We start from the raw sequence: 23,199 nt of genomic DNA on the forward strand, positions 1-23,199 counted from the left end.
ACCCAAAATGGCTGCTTCCACTGTAAACAGAGCACCTTTAATTGGAAGCAGCGCAATTAAACCTAATAAAGAACAATTAAAAAGCAGCATTTAAAGAAAACCCCAGGTTTTAATACAAATGAAAAAGAAGAAAAGGCTTTTTTGTTAATTTTTTCTTTGTTTAAAAGAGACTTAATTCTCAGGGCTTTTGACTTTGAAAATTGCCTTTCCTGAGTTTCTGGAAGAAATAAAGCAGATTTGAATTATTACGCCTAATTACTCCCGGACTGAAATGAGCAAGAACGAAGGCAAGCTGTCTTTGTCCCCCAAAATAACATTACATAGTCTTGCTCTCTCTGCACAAAGCATGAAAGGTTATCATTAGAAGCCTTAATAATATCTTAAAGATCAAAGTCTCAGCGCTCAGGCACTTGTGATGTTCCAGCTCGAGCGGGAGACTGTTCCGGCGTTTGATTCTCGGCATTAAACCCCAAGCTATGCCGGTCTGCGGCTTCCACTGAAGACGTTAATTAACACCCATCTTGTTCTGCAAAGGAAAGAGCAGGCCTTAGTTAATTATTTGCTCGGACACTTCAAAATCTCTTGGCACGCTAATAATTGGCCTGTTTGATAGGACGCTTTTGCCTGATGGTTTTTAAGCTGTATTGTTATTTAGCGAGGAGTGTGGTCGGTAAGAGAGCGGCGCCGGCTGCTAAGAAGCGGCTAGTGTAGCTTGTTTTAAATGAGAAAAAAAAGGAGAAAGGTTATCTATATTTCTCTTCTCCACTGCAGTCTGATCCCCCGCCAAGTCCTTAGTCATTGTACAAGAGCGGTGTTCATATTCTAATTATTTGCCGATCTGTGCATTGTTATATCATGAAAGGCACAGAGCCAGGGATGGTGCAAAGTGTGTCACTGCACGAGGGCCCCGGACTCTCCATGGCCAACAAAGGACTCCACGGAAACCACAAGTCCGTTATGCACAAGACCCCACTGATGGCAATGTCTACCATTGCCGATAGGATTTATACATTGCTGTGAACGGAGACTGGGGAAGATAGACTCTCACTGGAGAACCTGGGTGATACAACAAATCAAGCAAAACAAAAAAAAAATTGCTGTTGGAAAATGTTTACAGTCTTTGACTACATAATTGAGAAAGATGGATAAAGTTTCCCCTAGTGGATCCAACCAGGATCAGATGCCATGTCGCTAATATAGTATAAATGTGAAAAACAGAGACAAAAAAATTGGTCCAATGTTTATTTACAAATTATTAAAACCTGATAATAGTAGGGATGAGCGAGCAAATTTTTGACTGGCTGCTCATGAATAAATCAGAGGATTTTTCATTCATAAACACAAGCCGCATGACTCGGGACTCTGAAAGAAGGAATATTGCGGCTGCATTTATGAATGGAGCGGTGAGAATCCTCCTCTCAGTGAGAGATCCCCGAGCACTGCAGGTTAGAATGAGGGCTAGATGTGATAATCCCCTTAAAGTGATTTCCGATTGATGGATTTCAGTTCCAATCGGAACTTAGAGGAACTTTTCGCGAGAATGTCAGAGGCATTCTTGCTCATCCCTAGATAATAGCCTGAGTTTGGACTTATGCATGTGTACAAGTAACAATCATAGGTCATATATATATTCATATAGTCATATATTCCCGATACGTATCGTGGACATACCCGCTTCTTCAGGGGATGAAGGACAAGTCTGTGGGACTATTTGCAACTATTTGAAAGAAAATATTAAGATATTAAAGTTTATACCTTTTTACGCTTTTGATAGTGTAAAGAAATCTTGTTAGGTACTTAGTTTTCATATATCATAGCAAATACGTTTCTAGAGTTTCCCTGCCCCCACCTCTCCACCATCTCCCCTTCCCCATGCTTTCGCATGGGAATCCCCATGGATTCCTTTATATCCACCGCAATCCTGGGGGAATTTACTGTGGCTCTCTTTTCCTTCATTCTTTCATCTTTCTTATCATTTTTGCTCATCATTACTTTCCATGTTTGCTGGATCAGCCAGGTTCTCTTTAAATTCTATCTTTTCCAGTCTTGGAGAACTTTAATAAATCAGGACCACGGTATCTATATGGTCTGATTCTGTCTGCTAGGATTGTGCAGCCAGAAAGTATCCCATTCGATTCTTTTCTGTATTTTACATTTTGTCTTCTTTCTTGCCGTAAGTTGTATCAGAACTTGCAGTGAAAATTATAATCAGTTCATTGCAGCTGAAGGGAAATGTCTAATCAAGGCGTTCCATGTACAGCTATATAAAGCGCAATGGCTGGTGGGTGTTCAGACTGCAGGAATAACCTTGTCTGACGTGCTCCATTTATTTAAAAAAAGAAGTATATCTGACCATTACTATAATGTGTGTTGTTAATTATAGGTGCATCTGCAGGTTTTTTTTAGCCTGTCTGCAAAGTGTTGATCCTAAAGGAGAAAACCAACCAAAGCAGCTTCATGTGATGGGGGAACAATGTTGCAGCATGCGTCAGAATTCAGAGAAGAATTGTCAGCCTTATATATTGCTGCATGAAATATAATGGTATGGGAAGACATTGCGGGGGATATGGCCATCACCAACATTACTACCGAAGGATAGGACTGTAGCTTGTCTATTAGCAAGCTGTACTTTAGTTTTCTTATACTTTTCTATTTATATTAAAAGGCAAATTGAAGATCTTTTGTATTAGGCTGCCAATATTTCTTATGTTTGTTGTTATCCCTGAAGGATCGGTGTATGGCGTTATAACATAGCACTTTCATGGTGACTATTATAGAAAGGGGGGTTGTTATGTAGTTAAAACTTGAGTACAGATCTTGTTGCTAACTTCAACATGACACATTGGAACTGATTTAATAACTGAAAATGACTTTCAAGAAATCCATTCCCATGATAATCCATCTTCTCCAGTCTTGGACAGCTTTAATAAATCAGGCCCTTTGTCTTCTTGGAGTTTGAAAATTGTTCCTAATGTTCATAATTGCAGCAGTGATATTAGATTGTGAGCTCCTTTGGGGAACGGGACTAATTAGGCTACTGTAGAAAAGGTTGGTTGTATATCAATAATGGGAAAAATGCATTAAACAAAGGCTGTTAGATAAGGTTGTAGGTTTGCTGGTCTTAAATGCTGTCCTGCTAGGCAAGCACAGTTGGCATCTGTACCTCTTTATGGTTTTTTTCTTTTTTTACATGCTGTGAGAAATATAAAGGAAACAGGAGCATGCCAATACTGGCCTCACATCCCAATGCCGACTCCATGTGTTAAAAGGAGCCATGCTAATGCTATTCTTAGGGGCTGGTGCTAAGCCATGCTAATGCTGGTCTTACATAAGCCACACACAGCCTCACATGCCAATTTACACATCTTAATACGGACCTCTAAAACAAATGCTGGTCTCACATGCACATGTTTGCCTTGCCAATGTCATGCCAATGCCAGCCACACATGCCTATATAAGAAGTGCTAATTCTGGCCTCACATGCCAATGCTGATCCTACATGTTAAAGCCAGCCTTACTTCAAGTGCTATACTCTCCCGTGCCATCATGGCCTTTAATTTTATTGCTGGCCTCCAATTTAAATAATGGTTTACACACTAAAGCTGGCCTCATGTCCACAAAACCAAACTGAAAATGATAATATCATGAAAACATATGTAGGTTTGTAGCTCTGCATAAATCGCTGCGTCATACTGCTTGAAATGCGTGTGGGTCCATGTTCTTCAACACAACCTCATACAAGAAATGTATGGGGCATGGGCATGTTTGCCACCTGTACACATACGCATACTTCCTATAGACCATGCAATCCCAGCACACTTTCCTTCCATCCTTCAGTCAATTAGATTGATGGTAATAACTGCTGGGAAATGTACGAGCTTTAGATGTTCTGTTATTGGGCTGTCAGTCAATGAGCGGCTGTGGAATCTCAGCAAAAACTGCAGCTCGCTTCCTCTAATACAGAACAAGATCATTGCTCACATTTCTTTATACCATGAAAGACCACAGGCCAAATCCCATTCAACTCCCCTACCCCCCCTAAAAATATCCCACTGTGCAAATGTAAATATAGGGTTTTATTTTATTTTTTTAGCTTTGCAGCTATCAAAGCCATTAGTGGAACAAGCCCTGTGAGAGGTACAGCTCCTTCTCAGGTATTGCTAGAAATAAAACCTCCCCCTGCTGTGGCTCAGAATGAATTCCTCCAGTCTCTTACATTTACTTTAAATAAATCAAGAGGCTCAGAGAACACCAGAGCATTTATCATTGTGTTGTATTTAACACTTCCAGCGCCTACGGGGACCGGCGTCACGCTGGCATCCAATGAACTGTGTGAATGAGCTGGGCGCAGATTGGGATCAGTCCTACACGAGTCATATGTGGACAGGCAGAGCGTGGCAGACATGCATGGAGAGTTGCAGGGGGGTTAATTTTCCCTATGGACTTAGCTAAACCCACCAATAATAACTAGATAAAGCATTTTTTAATTTTAAGTTAATGAGATCCATCAATAAAATAAACTCCAATAAAAAAAATGCATTATATACACAGTTATTTTCACAATATAGCTTTCCCAGTTGGGGCTACAAATTAGTGCTGTTTCCCTGAAATTCCCGCTTTGTACACAGGTCACATGACCACCTTCCGCTATGTGTAACTCTTCCCACAGATTCTATACTAGAGTCCCATAACCACCCAGACCAATCACCTCCATCCTTGTAGGATTTGTATCACTGTTAGCCTGGAGAGTACATGTAAGGGTGGTCACAGCAGGCTCCCATAGGACTCTGAAATGTAGTGTGTTCATCCAAATAATTAAAGCAGAGTGTAGATTGTTCTGGGTATTCAGTATATTCAGGGGGTCAAGTGACCTCATTTTTTGGGTTTATAACTTTGCTGGACCTAGACCTGACCAACTGAAATGATCCCAGATCATAAGACTGTCCCACAGGCCCCCCAAATCATACCATTGCCCACACAGGAACCTTGTATCACAACAATGCCCCCTCAGGTACCCCAAATCATACACCGCCCCTCAGGCACCCCAAAAAATAACACCGCCCCATCAAGCATCCTAGCATATAGGGCTGACCCAACAGGCGACCCAGATCATAAAACTTCCTCCAAAGGCACCCCAGGTCTTAACACTGCCCCCCACAGTAGCCCCAGATCATAACACTGCACCCACAAGCACCCAAGGTCATAACACTGCCCCCCACCAACACCCTATATCATAACACTGCACCCACAAGCTTGGTGCCCCATTTGGCCAGGCAATGTATATTCATTATACTGTAAGCTAAAATTCTATTTGCCTAACTTAAAATAGGTATTGCATTAAAACAAAATATTTCTGGGCAGTGATGACAATGGTTATACTATCCCATAACTAAACTCACCCTAAAAGTTATGAAGTACTTTGGCACCATACGGTGAATGTACTAATCTGCATTCAAAATAATAATATTATTTGGGGGAAATATGGTACAGCAAACATTTTAAGGTCAAGTGAAATCTACTTTCAGAGTAAATTCCTAGACCTGTGCTGATGTTTTCTTGTTCGCTAGCAGCTCATACAATAAGGAATAAAAGCAGCAGAAGTCTTAGAGTGCAGAGGGAGATTTTCCCGGACCCGGATTTTTCCCGGACCTTTTTCTGAAAATGCAAGTTTTCTGGTTGTGTTTGAGACTAAAACTCAAAACAAGAGAGGTCTGGAAAAAGGATTCAATAATTCAATATGTTTTTAAATCAGGGACCTTAAAAGTAATAAAGCAATGAATCATCATGATAGCCAAGCAATTATAATTATCAGGAGTTCACCAATAGCAGCATACTTATTGTTCTTGTGACAGGTCCTGTTCAAAACATTTGGTAGAGGAGTGATGGAGATATAAACCTGCACCATGGTCATTGTGTGAAAAGAACCTTCCAGTATGGATATGAATAGTGTTGGTGTTCGAAATCGGGTTGTCCCTATATTTGACCTGAAAATGGCAGTTCGAATTCGGGCAGACCCGACCCAAGAAAATACGGAATTCAACTTTGCAAATTTGTGTTTAAAAATATGTTTTAAAAAAAGGCGAACTCCAGATGAATGCTCAATGGAGTTTCCCCATTGAGAGTTCATTGATCAGGTCATTGATAAGTACAGAGTGACCGTGGGAACTTTGCGGTCACAGCTGATTGGAGGTACGCAAGTGCTTCCAATCAGCTGTGACTGCAGATGAACTCTCATTTGAGTTTCTCCATTGAGAGTTCATCTGCAGTTCCACTGCAATCCCCGGGCACTAGAGATTAATTAACCTCTAGTGCTGGGGATCACAAACAGGAGGATTCCCAGGGCTGCAAGAATAAATGCAGCCCTGGGAATCCACTGCGATCCAGGCGCACTAGAGGTTAATTAACCTCCAGTGCCCCGGGGATCGAATTCATTCTTGCATCTATGGGAATCCTCTTGTTTGGGATCCCCAGCACTAGAGGTTAATTAACCTGTACTAGAGGTTAATTAACCTCCAGTGCCCCGGGGATCGAATTCATTCTTGCATCTATGGGAATCCTCATGTTTGGGATCCCCAGCACTAGAGGTTAATTAACCTCTAGTGCCCGGGGATCGCAGTGGAACTGCAGATGAACTGTCAATGGACTTTCAATGGACTTTCTCTATTGGAGAAAGTTCCCATTCTCTGTGGGAACTTTATGGTCACAGCTGATTGGAGGAGGCACGCGAGTGCTTCCAATCAGCTGTGACTGCAGATGAACTGCTGTTCTGTATGTGTTCTTGGATAGAGATTCTGTATCCAATAACACATACCACAGTTACGCTAGGGCTGCAAGAGCAATCAGGGGAGCGAAGCAGTCAGCTGTGCTTCCCTGATTGCTCTTTGCAGTTCTACACAGTCCCCAAAAAAAACACAGAATCCCCCCTCCCCGTATACACTTTAATGGTGTTCGAATTTGGCGTTGGATCACCAGAAAAATATCAAGCTATTCGATCGAATAGCTGCCAAATCGAACACTCAGCTATTCAACCAACACTAGATATGAATGCTCCGGAAGCCCTGAAACCCAAGGTGCTCCTATAAGCTAATACTGGCTTGTCTTTAAAAAGTAATTGGCTGGCTATTTACCACTAATAGCTAAAGGTTGAAGCCAAACTCTAGGCCAGTTGTAACTGGGACAAACTTCTTTTTTCTGACTTATTATTCTATCCTACATCCCAGGTGCATAATTCTATACTTAATTTTATCAGAGTGCATCATGTAGAGTGGAGGGTAGCAATAGGATGAGGGTTGGCGAACATACCAATAACAGCCAACATATAGGAGAGATGGTAGAGTAGTGCAGGTTGTCAAACCAATGGGTCAGAGGAGACAGCAGATAGTAGAAGAGTCAAGCAAGCTTATAGTTAGATCAAAAACTTCCTAAACAGATTACTGGATCTATCTAGGTAACAGAGGTGACAGATTACAGTCAGCATGACTAAGTTTAGTATAGGACACAGTGCAAAGAATTTACAGAAATAATCCAAGACAGACAGAACAAAATACAGGGCATAATCATACAGAGTAACCTGTTGATCAAGCACAAACTAAATACCCAGAAGTCTTTTTAGGCACTTTTAATGAAACAGGTGTGCACAGCAAATACCTGAGCTGCAGTTCTCAGTATCAACCTGTAGATGGCGAAGGCTCAAGGCCAATTTTTACAAGCAAACTCCATAATTTCTCTCTGTAAATCTGTATTCATATGTCAACTTTATTTATGAGTACAAATAAGTTCTAAGTAAATAGATGTTCCAAAGGAAAAATGATTAGAGGTCAAAGAACAGCCAAATAATTCAGTCATTAATATTTTTGAATGGCTTATAAATTGTATACATCTCTTGTGTGACTGTATAAAATAAGTTTACTAAATATTGACCTGATTTATATTAGGAAAGTGAACAAGGAATCTGATTGCAATGGGTTAATATGTGTTTATTTTTTTCTATAAATGAACTAGTAATTAATACATTTAAAAAATGAATATGGATCAAATAAAGCTTTACACTGAATTAAATATTGAGCCAGTGACATATGAAATAGGTAACATGGATGATCTGGTTTCAATGGTCCCCTACCAAGGGGGGATATGGTAGGCAGAAAGTGAATGATCAGTTCTGGAATGTGACGTTTTGGATGCAGGAAAATGGACCAGTGTGTGGATTTGAGCAACTCTGACAAAGCTGTAAGAAAACTGAACTAGAACATGGTGGGATGTTTCTGGTATGCAGTGATCAGAACCCAGGGAAAGACAACTGTTGAACAGTATTCGGGTGATTATTGATGGGCTTGGAAGAAGGGAGAAGCTAGCCACTTGGGTCCTATATAGGAGAACTACTGTAGTTGAAATTGATGAAATATATAATGATGACCATTACACATGGCAATTATGGTCAGAACTGGATCATGGGGCAATGGCAGAAGATAGCTTGGTCTGATAAATAATTTTTAGATCATGTGGATGACACATGAGTGCATGGGTGTTGCTTGCTCATTGATGGGCTTGGAGGAAAGTTCATTACTACTCACTATAATTTTTTTTGGAATAAGGACTACAGTACTACAGTCAGAACTCTGCTCAGAACTGGACCACGGAGCAATGGTAGAAGATAGGTTAGTCTAAAAAATCATATGTACAGTAGATCATTGGATGGCTGGGTGGATATGTGGTGTTTGCTCATTGGCAAGCTTGGAAGAGGGGTGAAACCTATCACTCTGATCCTTCTTGGACAAACGAAACAAAAAGTAATGCTGACTACGAACAAAAGGTGTCAGAACACATTGTGCATCAGAGCCTGCTATGTATGGGGCTCTGGGAGTGCCCATGCTGACCCCTGTCCATCATAAAAGTGCAAAAATTGGCACATGAGTGTCAAAACTAGACTATGGAGCAATGGAAGAAGAGAGCTTGGTATGATGAACCATATTTAAATCGTGTGAATGGATAAGTGCATAGGTGTTGCTCACTGATGGGCTTGGAAGAAGGGTCAACACTACCCACTCTGATCCTTCAAGGAAGAAGGACTACAATAATACAGTAAGAACTGTAGTCAGAACTGGACCACAGAACAATGGTAGAAGATAGTTTGGCCTGATGAATCATATTTAGATCATGTGAACGGCTGGGTGTGTAGGGGCTAAGGCTCATTGATGGTCTTGGAAGAAGGGTGAAAGCCACACACTCTAATCCTTCTTGGAAAAAGGATGAAAGTAGCAGAAATTGTCATAACATGTAATGATGGCTATGAAATACAGGTGTCAGAAGACACTATTTATTAGAGCTACCTGTGTATAGGGCTTTGTAATCACAGGGCATTCATAGTGCCTAGGCTGACCCTGTTTATCATGAAAATGCTAACAACAGGCACATGAGTGTCAAATTGGACCATTGATCAATGCAAGAAAATAGCTTGGTCTTTATATCATATTTAGATCATGTGGATGGCCCGCTGCATGGGTGTTGCTTGCTCATTGATGAGCTTGGAGAAAGGGTGAAAGCTCCCCACTCTGAACCTTCTTGGAATAAGGACTACATTAAAACAGTCCGAACTATGGTCAGAACTGGACCATGAAGTAATGGTAGGAGATAGATTGGTTATTCAATATTAGATCATATGGATGGCTGGGTGCATGAGTGCCAATGCTAATTAATAGGCATGTAGGGTGAAAGCTACCCACCGTGATCCTTCTTGGAAGAAGGACCACAGAACTACATTTGGAGAAGTTGTTGAAATATGTAATGACAGCCATAAACAAAAGAGTCAGGACACTTTCTGCATTGGAGCTCAATGTCTAGGTAGCTGTGTATCCACAGGGCAGTCGTAGTGCCCATGATGACCCCTGTCCATCATGAAAGTGCCTACAATAGGCACAAGAGTTTCAGAAAAAGCTTGATCTGATAATTTATATTTAGATTGTGGTGATGGCCGGATACACGGGCAATGTTTACCTGGATAAAAAGATGGCAGAAGAATACACTATGGGAAGAAGGCAGGCTGGGGAAGACAATGTGACTTAAAAGATCTGTTGCCAACATCTTGGTGCAGGACACCATAGGACACCTTCAGCAGAGGTCATGTGAAGACCATGCCTTGACAAGTCAGAGCCTGGTGGCACAAAGGGTACCAACACAGTATTAGGCAGATGGTTTTAATGTTTTGGCAGATCTTTGTGTTTCATGCTGTCCCTGGGAGCATGGAATGTTCCATATTAGACTTACACAAGCAAACAGTCATGTGGGATCCTACGGCATCCAGCAGTATATTAATATATATTGCAGAGGATCGCAGACCCCCCCCCCCATCTCTCGCTCTCTTTGCACGTTATTACTATTTGTAGGAATATGCATCACCATTACAGTCATTTGTTGGAAGCTTGTTTGGTAAACCTCCACATACCAGCAGGTTGTCACAAAATTCAATTATTCGCTATGAATTATGTATGCTGCAGACAGCCCCATTCAAGGAAGCCACTTCATTTGTCTTTTTAACAAGTCAAGCTGTGACTGGGGATTTCATGGTCTTGTGAAAGGGATAGGAGATGCAGAGAGCAGTTTTCTGACTGTATAACATTGGAAAATCTGGGATAATGTTCAAGAAGACGATCAGACTTAGATTTATGTTGCAGATCACTGTTTTTTTTTATGAAGATACTTGGTAAAAAAGAGAGATGAGCTAAAATATATTTTTTATGCTGTCCAAGGTGAGACAAAGACAGTTTGTTTCCTTCATTAAAGGTGAAGTTTGATCTGATTATATTTTGCCTTCCCTGGTTCTACATTTCCTTTCTCATTAACAAGCTGATGAAATTATTAAATAAACATTTTACATTTGTATTTCATAAATTATATTAGATGAAGTGATGCCATTGATTGGTCTTGGTGCTTCCCCATGACATGGCGGCAGATCATGGCTGGTGGGAAGGGTTGGGAGTGCTGTGCAAAGCTTCCAGAATACAATAACTTGTGGTGACATGTGTGATGCTGAGCCTCCATAGCTGGAAAAAGTAAATTCCAAGAAATGAGCTAGAAGACGTTGGATGTCCTCCAGCCAGGAAATGAGACAGACTCTGTCTTGTTGCACATTTTTTATTTGCATTACCCTATAGTCTTATACTTGAGATCCTTAAATATTTAGACAACACCCACAGTGCTATCATCACCCAGTAAATTTAAAGTCACACCCTAAGCTATTTCATTCAGAGAATAATAATAATAGGGCCGGTTACTTAGCCTCTTCATGGACAAGCTATTGATGCCCATACCCAAGCAGAACCACTATGTGCCTTTCAATTTATCATTAATTCCATGAACTACAATGGCAGTTCTCATCTATAAACCCAACCACCATCGTCTGGCTGCCTACGGTGTTCCTCGATGTGCTGAGCCCTAGTCCATGTTGTGTATGTGATATATTAGGGTCTGCATACAAAACAAAAGCAAAGAGACAATATAAAGTTTGGATGGGTGTTTGTCAACCATGTGCCATGCTCATTATCCATGGCTGGACATCTGAGAGCATTTCATTGCATTTTTGCCATTTGTCTGCTGAAGACATTGGAAGTTTATGGAAGCAGATTGAGCGCCAGACCATCCTGACTGCACTACAACTCTACAAAAAAAGGATTTCAGCTACTCCTATTCCTTTCAATGATAACCAGGACTTTGGGGCAGTTGAGGACTGGTAGACAACAGCCAACACAGAGCTCATATTGTCTAAAACTGTCCTTCTAAACTCAGCCTTTAGTTTAAGACTAAAAACCTAGAGTGCTAATAATTTATTGCTTACTGTATGGACACAAGCTAGATAATTGTCATGATCATGACCATCGTGTGCTTTGATCTAGTGTTTGTTCATCTCTGACATCAAGTAGAGATTTGCTATGGGGGACACCTCTGTTACACCAGATACCTGCAGACCAGCTTTTCCAGTTGTTAGATTGATAGTCTGGGTCCCATTTGACCAACGTTACAGCTGCTGGTGGTCTCTTGTTTGCTTTTCTTGTATTGTACAATGCATCACTCTAAATAAATTTATTGATTTGGGAATCGATACACTTTCATAAATACATAAAAAATACCCTCAAATATGAACAATATAGGCTAAAATATATTCAAGCAAGTGGGAAAGTACATCAAGGCAATGGAAAGCACAAAAAACGTAAACTCAGTAACCCACTGCAACCAATCAGAAACAATATGCATAATTTACCCATAAAAAGGAATATTGTGCTAATAACTTACAGCAATCATTAGATATAATCAGTCTGTCCACGCTGAAAGAAGTAAAAATAAAAATCTGATTGGTTGCATTTGATGGACTTTGATTTCTTTATTTTATTGCTCTTTGCTGATTTTATTATCACAATTAATAAATGTTCAGATATTTATACATTGTACCCAGCCCATGATGAGTTCTGTATTTGGTGTGCAGCGTGTTGCAGCCGTAGGCCTGTTCCGTGACTCCATGCAGCCACAGTGTTTTGGTTGCCATCTGGTGGCTGCATGGAGCAATTGTATGTTCGGTCAACGAATTTGGTTCATCGTTATCTCTATGTAGAGTTCTGCCCATGATTTTTGGTTCAAATGTAATGGGCAGAACTTTACATAGGGAGCAAGAATATATCCTCTGCAAAGAGCAAATTTATTTTCTTCAATACAGTGATGGTGCAGTTACTAATTATTATTATTATTATTATTTTTAATATTATTAATAATAATAAACAGGATTTATCTAGCTCCAACATATTTTGCTGTGTTGTACATTAAACATAACTGCATTGTGATTTTAGGAATTAAACATTTATAATGGAAATGGGACAGCATTGTTAATTAAATAATTCTAAGCATTACTGATGTATTACGATTCTTCTGCATATACATATTCAGCTTTTGGATCTCACTTTCTGAATGCTTGTCTGGGTCATTGAATTTTAAGATTATAGAAATCTTAATCTCTAATTCATTATTGTCATAAAGTACATGTTTCCACCTCCTAATACTCACTATGTAAATACAAACAGAGGTTCTTCAAAAGGAATGAGTTATGTGGAAGTCTACAATAATTAAATGTTTAAAATTTTATATGGTTATTTATTAGTTTGTAAAAGGAAAAGCTAATAACACAAAAAACCATAACATTTTATTTTGCATATCATTAAGCCAAGGTTCATTTTTTACAACAATTTTCAATAGTGTTTTGGTAGATTCAGACACGTTTCGCAGGAGACTCACTTCTTTAGGGAAGATATCATGAAAGATATTGTATACAAAACACCATTTATATGACTTAAAAACAGGAAAAACCAAAAATACTAAAAATGCGTTGGAGTCTACCCGTGGATCTCATCTCTCCCCGCAGCTTCACCAGCAATGATGTCTTTATTTAGCGTTCTTCAAAGTTTGGGATTTTTGGCTATCCTGATTGGCCATGCCGGAACGATGTAACTTGCATGCATGTGCACATGTGTATATTGATTCCTAGCCGCAAGATATGCCAGGATCATACAGTGAGCTGCACGTGCATAGCCCGGTGTGCGTTATAGAGAAGATTGTGATCAGGCAGCTAAGTTTGTTTTATTGCAGATAAGGATCTTTCATGATCCTTTCCAAGGACAAAAGACTGAAAGATGCATGAAAGTGCACCATTCGGCTCTGTTTGGTTCTGTGGAGAGGAGGAAGAACAAGTGGTCAGCACCTTGCTGTGCTCGCTCCCCTTCACTTGTATTGCAGTCATTCGTTCCACCAGAACAGATCCATGAACGTCGGACAGGCGCTGTACAAATCGGATGAGAATCATCTGACGTGTATACATAGCCCTAAAGCAATTGTATGCATGGTGTATATTATAAACATTACCATTGGAACTGTACAAAATACATAATATTTTCCTAGGAATGCATTTACTGATTACATACTTATCCTTTCATTTCTGAAATAGATATAGAGATGTAATCAGAGCCAGGCTAGTGACCTGAATTTTCTTTACTGCAGTTTGGGATTACACCCTGGTCACCTCCTTACCCCCAGCCCCTTATAGTACAATGAAGGCATAGCAGATGCCCAGTGATCTGTTTGTTCTCTCCTCCTATCAGAATGTTCCTTGCCAACTCAAATCCACTGCATCACATCTGATTGACTCCTGATGTTGCACTTCCCGCTCCCAACCAGCTGGGATATGGAATTTAGTATTAATATATTAAAAGTTTTAATAAACATATATAAAATAAAATACAAAATATTAATAATAAAAAAATAAAAATAAAATAAAAGTAATAAAAATAAAATAACAAATATGAAAAGTAAACAGATTAAGTCATTTGAGACCTAATTGCCTAATAGTATAGTAGTAATAGTATATTCAAGCCTCTGTGCATTTTCAAGATTGGCCAATTGGGTCAATTGCAGGGGCAGAGTGGCGGCCTAGATGATAGCATTGCAGGAGTTGCTGGGTTGGGTTTGGTAATATACCATTACATTTCAGGACAGAAAGATAAGCAGGTGTGAGGTCCTCTTCAATTCTTGACACTGGGGATGTGGAAGGATTCCATTCTTTGCCTTCATTCTTTGTGCTGAAATCTGTCCATCCCAGTCACCCCTTATATATAAATAGCAATGTAGTAATCAACATGCAACACTCACACTCATCCTTTAAACATAATAAAAGAAGTGCAATCATCATCAGCCATTTTTTCTAACACATGGCCGGTTATCAGACCTCCGTAAGACCTTCTATCTTATTTGCAGGATCTTTTCATGAAAATTCTGCAGATAGCATTGGGAAGACATAAAAGATTTATCGAAAGCTGACACAAAAGCGAGCGGCTTCCCTTGTAACAAAATATTTACTCCTGGAGAGGTAATGTATTGTTCCACCAAGCAAGGTCATCCCGAACAGATTAGTCATGCTTTGCAGAGATTCCAATTAATCACATGTCTGTCCAGGTCGGCAAGTCAAACACCAATATGATTCTCATTACAACCTGATTAAATTAATGGAGGGTGGATGGGGGAAGGGTTGATGAGAGAGAGGGGCCTCGGGGAGGCAATAGATGCGGGATTGTTAAAGATAAACAGCTTGTATGACCCTTACCTATTTATGTGTCTATTAGCTGGGACTGATTTGCGTCATCCGGTGCAGACATCATTTGTATCTGTAGGATGATGTACGTCTGAGCAGATTTAGGCCTCCTTTACATTTCAACATCATGCATGACAATTAGATCTGCAACAATCGGGTCTAAAATGACCTAAAGTGGACCTATCACCACATGTTTTACTTTATATAAAAGAGTAGATACCCTTTTTATATGAAGTAAAAAACATGTTTGTTTTTGCTAAATAATTCCTTTTAGGAAAATGAAAGGAAGGCCCCTCCACTTCTGTCTTTAGTGCCACGGCAGTAACGATTGAATGGGAAGCCCGGAGCCTATGGAGATACATGCGTCACATATCCCTTCAGGCTACTCCTTGTACATGCCTGAGCCCGGCCATGATCGGAACGTGCTTTTCCCGCAATGTATAAAAAAAGGAAACAGTACCCTATCTCGCTCCTGTGCAGTAAAAGATCGGGTGACTTAGGTAGAAGCTGGAAGTTGAAGGAAGAAGATGGCGGCGCCCAGAGGTGCCTGGACAAAGAAGGAGTCCAAGACAGCGCAGGACCAAATGGAAGCCAAGTGTGCAAGCATTGAGAGCTCTATGGACGTAATAGTTAGATGCAGAGCCATTTTCATTATATTATTGCTAAATGTCAAGCAGATATTCTTTAAAATTATCCCAAGGAGAGCCAATAAGCTGTCCTGCATTGGATTTCAGCTGGCAAGGATCTGATAAGAGAAGAGAGCAGAGTGAATGGAGTGAGGATTAGAATAAGGGGCTGGGGGCAAGGAAGTGACCAGGCTGTAAATCTGAATTGGAGTATGGAAGTCAGATCACCAGCAAAGCTCTGATAAGACAGTGTACATGTAGAATTGGAAGTATATGTATGTAACCAGTAAGTTTATTTATGGGGAATCATTTGTATTTTTTACATTTAAGCTCAATTCCAGCCTAAAAAAACTCAACTACAACTCCTTCCCATTCCACTAATCTGACATGTTGTTAAGCTTGTAATCAATTTGCTGTCCAAGTTCTTGACAGGTCTGCTTCTGGGTGCAGGGGACTTCTGATCCACATCAGATGCACCCATGCTGGTCGGTCCCCACATATCCCCACTCCTCTGCTCTTGACTGAATTGATCTAATTTCTAGACAACCAATAGAAGGTGCCCACATCATGCAGACCATGACAAGAGACCCCCAACTAGAAGGAAGACTCTGGATGGGGGGGTGTCATGTGACTGCAGCTTTAGTGAATAGTTTGTTTTAGATTCTATTTGGCCCATGACTTTTTTAGACCTTCTGGTGTAAGCGGACACCTCCAGGCTTTATAGCTTAGGACGGGGTTTCTTAACCAGAGTTCCCTCAGAGATTGGTATTGGGTCTTTAAGCAATGGGCAGTTAGTGAATCTCAGGTCAATGATCTTTTTGGCTATCTGTAAGGGTGATGGTCTTCCTAATATTCAGCAATGTAAGAGGTTGACTGGCCACCACATTAATGTACTGCGAGCTGTGGATATAGTAATTAAAGAAGGGATTCCCTGATGGCCTAAAAGCTATTTCAAGGGTTCATCCATGCTAAAAAGTTTGAGAAACCTTGGCTTAGGGTGTCACCAAGTCTAAATCTGACAATGCCTGCATGCACTCACTTGCATTATAAAGCTTTCTATTAAATGCACTCAAGACAAGAGCAGGCCATGGAGGAGCTCAGATTGACTCTTAACATTCATTTATTGGTGCCCTAAAGATGAATTAATAGTTATGTGATATCAATTGCCTGTAAAGAACATAGATTGAGGAAACAGCTTTATGATATCATAGTTTAAGCATTGAATGATGAGAAAGTATGTTTTACTAAATCTCTGCTTTGATTCCATGCACAAACCATTATTGGGTGTGCCAGCAGTTGTATATAAATGGTAGAAGGTAATAAGGATTTCAATAAGTCTCCCCATGATATGCATTGTATTTTATTATACCAATAACAAGTTTTGGAAGTTTCTTTTTGGCCCTACATCTTCTGTTTGTACAGCTTTTATTACACCGAACCATGACGGAAATACTGCCAATGGCAACTTTTTAGAATCCAATAGATAAAGCAAAATTGGCAACAATATTCTAAAAACCCTAACTTTGAAACACTATTCATTTCAGTGATTTATTTTCCATGCTGCATTACCATGCTCTGTTCATTTAGATGGGCTGCCTAATGCACCACAATGGACCAAAGGCACCTACCCTATGGTATTGCTGGTGTGAATGGACCCTTAAGGCTGACATGTTTTTTTATTACAGAGGCTTGTACTAATACAGATTAGGGTGCAATAAAATATATTGAACTTACTTAGAAAAAATACATAAATGGATTATGGGTTTGGTGCATTTTTGCCTACATGTTCACCTTTAACGCTCACAATGCATTTGGATAGCGCAAGTCAGCTGCAAAGTCAGGCTTGTGGTTAGAGTATTTTGGAAATGTTTTAGATATCTTAGGATTTCAAAGCAATAGATAAGTGGAAGAGAAACAAAAAAAAAAAACAAATTCCATACTATGCTGAACCTTTTCTAGGGTGATACCCTTGCTCCTGCATGGATATGCAGCATGTGAGCATTGTGACCTTGGTCAATAATTACCCAAATGGCAAAATCAACAAGTGATTATTGCTGAGGACAAAGTCTGCACTACAAAATGGCTCAGTGTATGTAAACAATAATAAGCTACCATTAAAGGAATTTTCTATTTTTGGGTTTACACACTTTATGATACAATAGTAGACCTGGTGACTAAATTGGTGGCTATCAAAGGACAAATAACATTCAACAGACAGAACAGTCAAGTCAGATATATGAGCTTTGTTTGACCTGTTTATTGACAGGGACTCCCCTACTGTGAGAATAATGCCTTTCATAAGCAGCATGATATATTTATGCGACCTCATGTTGAGCATTTCATTTAAATGATTTTTTAGCCATTTAATTAATCTTTTATGGCCTTTAAAACGCCTAAAAGGGTAATTACTCCAGCCCGATGCAGTTGATCACGGTTATTTTGGATGGATCTGCCGTTCCACGCCAGCTAGGGGTCAGCGGGTAATGATTACCCCTATAGTAAAATTCGGGGTAATTCAGAAGATTATCTCTCAATAATCCTTACGGTTATTGGCAGCTCCCAGCCAGAGCTCTGCATAGATCAAACAACACAGTGGGATTTATCAATACATATTCTGAATCTGAAGCATCCCCCGTACATCTATCTCTTACATCTCAGTTGTGTTTTCTTGTACTGCTTCTGTAAGGATGGCATGTACAATCTCAAGGGAGGGCTGCAGTGTTTTTGAAAGCCAAGAGTCACAAAACTAACATTCGTATTCAATGAAGGTTCTCAAATGTTGAAGGGATCTTAGAAGACTGGTAAGATTTTGTGTATCCATAATAAAAAAAATCAGTTCCATCATACAAGAGCATAATTTGTACTTACTAAGGGGGGCGCTCTTTGTGTCTGGAGGAAAAGAAGAATAGGAATAAGGAAGGGATTCTTGACTGTAAGGTCTGTGATAATGAGAAATCGGCTCCCTCACAAAATTGTTTCAGCAACTTCTATAGATTGCTTTAAGAAAAAGCTGTATGGTTTCTAGAAGCACAGATTATAACTGGATAATAAAGTATTAATGTAAAAATAATGTAGACTGTTGATCCAGGGAACATTCGATTGCCTCATGGGATCAGGAAGGAATTTTTTTTCCCCTGTTAAAGCAAATTGTACCCTGGTTTTTTTTTTGCCTTCCTCTGGATCACCTATGTCTTATAGGGTTTTATATCTGGGATATGTTTATTTCTCTAGTTATTGAACTTGATGTTGATGATGTAACCATGTCTATTTAACTTAAAGCTGTATCCCAGCAAAAATGAAACCCACTAATCAATAGGCAGCATGTTTTTAGGTCCTGGGTTTGAGGCATGCACAGAAAGGATTTTACCTGTAATGAAAAAAAAATGACATTCATACGCATTCGCAGTGAGATCGGCACTCTTTTTTTTTTCCCCATTTACAGCTCTCACCCGATCTCACGCCTGCACAGTGCAAGATCAAGCAATATAGCCATGAGAAGAAAGAAGACGGATGGCAGTGCTTGGCGCTGTCCGGTAACTTTTCTTCATCCTGGCACCCGGCACCGTCCTGTAATCCAACTTCATCCTCTGCAAGGAACGAGGACAGCGCTGGAGTAATCAGAAGCTCTTTGGACGTAAAGGTGAGTATGACTTTTTTTTCTGTTTTACATATTATCTATCTTTAAGCCGGTTCTCTGCATATTTGTATATATTTCATAACAAGAATGTCCAGCTCTAGAGTAATATAACCTGGAGAAAGGTCATATAGGGCAAAATTACACATCTCCTATACTACCCAGGGCACATTCTCCATTGATTTCCTATTGCATAAAGTTTTCAGTTGAGTTAAACAGAATAGGAATTTGACTGTAATTCGTAACAAGCTTCAAAAGTTTCAGCATTAATTGTTCCACAGTGCTTGCAGCTTTAGAGATCAATGTAAGCTTGTTTAAAGCATTGACTTCTTTCCAAGAATGTTTAACTACCTAAATGTCCATAGCTTAGTTACAGGTTCACTTTATGTATAATTTACATTTTTTTTAAATAAAAGTCAGGTCTGTTAAAAAGTTTTTGAAGTGGATAATGACTACAAAACCCCATACTGATGTTGCCCTAGGAAAAGCAGCACATCTGTTCATTAATTCTCATTATCCATGAAAGTTCCATTTAAACAGGGGGTTTGCATGTAACTTGCAATCAGCTTGACCTTCAGAGGTTGTATCATTTCATCTCTTTCGGGCCGAGTGAGGAATTAAAAATACATGGCTCTCTCCCTTCCCTATGTCGGCTTATCTTCAGCTTCCATCTCGTCTTTGTCCATTGCTTTCATTTTGTGTGAATTAGAGCTGCGGTCCCAGGAAAAGTGATGGATTTTGTCTGAATCCTAATACTTCAAACAGAGCCTCAGGAGAGCGGCAGCACCTTCCAACTGCACTTGTTTGTATCATCATCAATCAGAAGGGCTTTTCTGTGAATCCTTATTTATAGACCTTTTCAGGTGCAAAACTGAGCACTGTGCCATTCTTTATTTATCTCCTTCTGCATGCTTGTGCCGGGATTAATGTTGACGAAGGAAGCTGTTTTTGCAAATGAGAAACACTTGTCAGGAGAACTGTATCTATTGTTAAATGACGACCGGTGCAGCACACATACATAACGTAAAATATTTTTCGCATTTCCCATTCCACAAGCTTTACCTACCATTGTTTTTAACAGCATAAGCAAAATATGCTCCTGAGGAAACGCTTTCATTTTTTACTCCAGAAAGGCCCATTCATCTGGCAACCTGCGGGTGGAAAAGATCTATCAAACCTTCCTAGGTTCTCCAGACACTCCTATTAATCTCCGTACTTGGGATACGAACACCCGAGCCCACCGATGCTGCAATATTGGAGGTTTACATGCCAGAAATGGTACTAGATTGATTGTCAGCTGACTATCACATCCTACATAGTAAACGAAGGATGTAATTATCACGGACCCAACCTGCGTGCGCACCACAACTGCCGCCCAAAGCGCGCACGCCACCGCCGCTGAAACAGTTGTCATGGTGACATGTAAACGTGCCAAAAGAGTTTCAGTCAGTGTGCTCTACTCCACTCCACAGTGCCATTGTCATTACCAATATATTTATTTATTTCAATAAAAACTTTCCCAGGACGCTCCACCTTCCATGATTGCAAGTCATTGCCATTCATGGATTTAGGAATATTTTGAGAATCGGGGGTTTACTAGTTTTACTAGAATTTAGACTTCCGGAGGATGCCAGAGGAGTTGCTGTGGGTTGGAGTTTATCTTATGTCTGTTTCAAACCCAATTAAAGTCTCACACATTTTTGTTTTTACTTTGCAGTCATGTACAGCCATATGGTATTATTTTAACACATTTTTAGTTAGAAATGCATCAATACCCCTTCCTCTCTCATTTCATGCCATTCTATGTCCAATGCTAAGCATACACATAGAAGAATAGCAGTTGCACCACTCATTACAAGTGTCATTAGGGTCCACAAAGTTAGAAATCTAGAGTCAGTATAGGGGTCCCAAAACATTGTTTAGGAATTTGCCATGTTGGATCACTAGATGATCAACTGCTGACAATAGATATTATATTACTAATATCAAGCACTCAGCAGGGCATAGAGTGGAAGTAAGACTGTGCAAAAGTGTCAGACCAACCGTTATATAGCGCCAACAAATGATGTAGTGCTTTCCAATTCCATAGTCATTCACAGTCCCCAAAGGGGCTCACAATCTAATGTTCCTACCATTAATTCTTATGGCAACGATTTAGGAACAATTTTTGAAGGAAAGCCAATTATCTAAGCTTTTGCAATGTTGAGGAAACCGTAGTTCCCAGAGAAAACACATCAAGATTTAAACCTATGACCAAAGGCAAGAGTGCTAGCCACTGAGCCAACCATGCTGCCCACTAAGCTTTGTTATTGGCAGGTACAGCAGTTGATTAAAACTTTAGGACTTTTGGTGCTTATATTCCAGGTCCCCATACTTGAAGTAAAGAACTAGGTCGATATGACAAAAGCAAACTGACACATACTGTTCAGAACAATTGCTCTTCAACTGTTAAGGTTTCAATACCATGACACTCTCTATCAAGGACCATATACCAATAATTCAATAACACACAAGTTGACAAAATAATGACATACTAACACTCAAGGCTGCTGAAAAATGATTCTAAAAGTCATAGAACAATGACATACTGACAGTCAGGGTCACAGAACAATAAGAAAATGACACATAGGATCACAAGACAATGGTAGGCTTTCATATACAATAAATGTAGTTCTAAACCTTTAGTTGTAAATCATATCTTTTTAATAAGGATAGACAAATTTTTCCAATGGGTCCAAAATGGCTGAACAAATAAAAAGGAACCTGCTGCAGGTTTACCATGCCGGCACTGAAAGTACAACATTCACATTTAGGCAATTTAAGCAATAGTGTCATTGGCTCTGATTTATTAAAGCTCTCCAAGGCTGGAGAGGATACACTTTCAGCAGCGAAGCAAACCTGGAATTGAGTCTGCCTAGGCTGCACATTTGGAAGAAGGAGTAACTCTGAAACAGATAATAATTTTAAGGATACTACTCCGCATATATGGTTAAGGAATAGAAAGGTTTCACTCAGGGGTGAGCAATCTTTTTGGCACAGGAACCACAATGGGATCTAACATTTGACAGATGGACCGAGCCAGTATCAGATGCATTGAGAAAGTTTGCATAAACTGACATAAATCACACATAAAAGCTATTGCCTAAAAGTAAAATAACATTTACATTCAAATTACATTAAATTTCAAGGGAACAGTGCTGTTGGCCACCTTTTTTTGCCAGTGGCCAATTTTGTACCAATATTTGATAGGCCGGATTATAAAAAACAACGGGCCATAGTTTGCCCATGCCTTCTTTAACTTAAACTTAAAATATTTACAAAAAATATTTGTACCATAATTAGAAAGCATTGCTTAACTGCACAGTGCATGTGTTATGCAGTGTAGAACTTAGCTCTATATGCGGCACAGGCATGAACAGACCCAGATGCCCAGAACAATGTCTACAGGCACAAGAATTACATTATTGTTCATCCAAATGGCATTATTATTAGCTGTCCAATGGCTGAAAATTGCCATGAATCCAGAGGGGTCAGGGGGTTAAATGACAGCTTTGGGGATGCAGCAGTGACAGAATCCTGCACCTGTCAACACTAGTGTTGGTGTTGGAATTTCGGGTTGTCCTTATATTCAACCCGAATATGGCTGTTCGAATTTGGATAGAATCGACCCGAAAAACATGGGATTCGACTTTTCAAATTCGTGTGTAAGAAAATGTGTTAAAAAAAGTAATTTGGCTCAAGCGTCATCAGGATTTTCCTTTCCCCAGCCAATCACAGAGCCCTAGAGGTGAATGAATGGGGAGACTTGTCCCCATTTATCC

At 39.8% G+C, this 23,199-nt stretch overlaps 1 protein-coding gene across 4 annotated transcripts in view; it reads left to right on the top strand.

Moving 5' to 3' along the window:
- Nucleotides 1-23,199, top strand: part of LRRTM4 (leucine rich repeat transmembrane neuronal 4) — a 472,043-nt gene that overhangs the window by 358,100 nt on the left and 90,744 nt on the right. For 2 of the 4 annotated variants that reach the window (XM_072402843.1, XM_072402845.1), the window contains one exon: nt 19,187-19,384. The exons of the other annotated variants lie outside the window; for them this stretch is intronic. In XM_072402843.1, coding sequence (XP_072258944.1) covers nt 19,187-19,384 — 198 coding nt within the window. The remainder of the gene's footprint in view (nt 1-19,186; nt 19,385-23,199) is intronic. 4 annotated transcript variants of the gene reach the window in all.

Source organism: Pyxicephalus adspersus, chromosome 2, assembly GCF_032062135.1.
Source record: "Pyxicephalus adspersus chromosome 2, UCB_Pads_2.0, whole genome shotgun sequence".
In the NCBI taxonomy this organism is placed as follows: domain Eukaryota; kingdom Metazoa; phylum Chordata; class Amphibia; order Anura; family Pyxicephalidae; genus Pyxicephalus; species Pyxicephalus adspersus.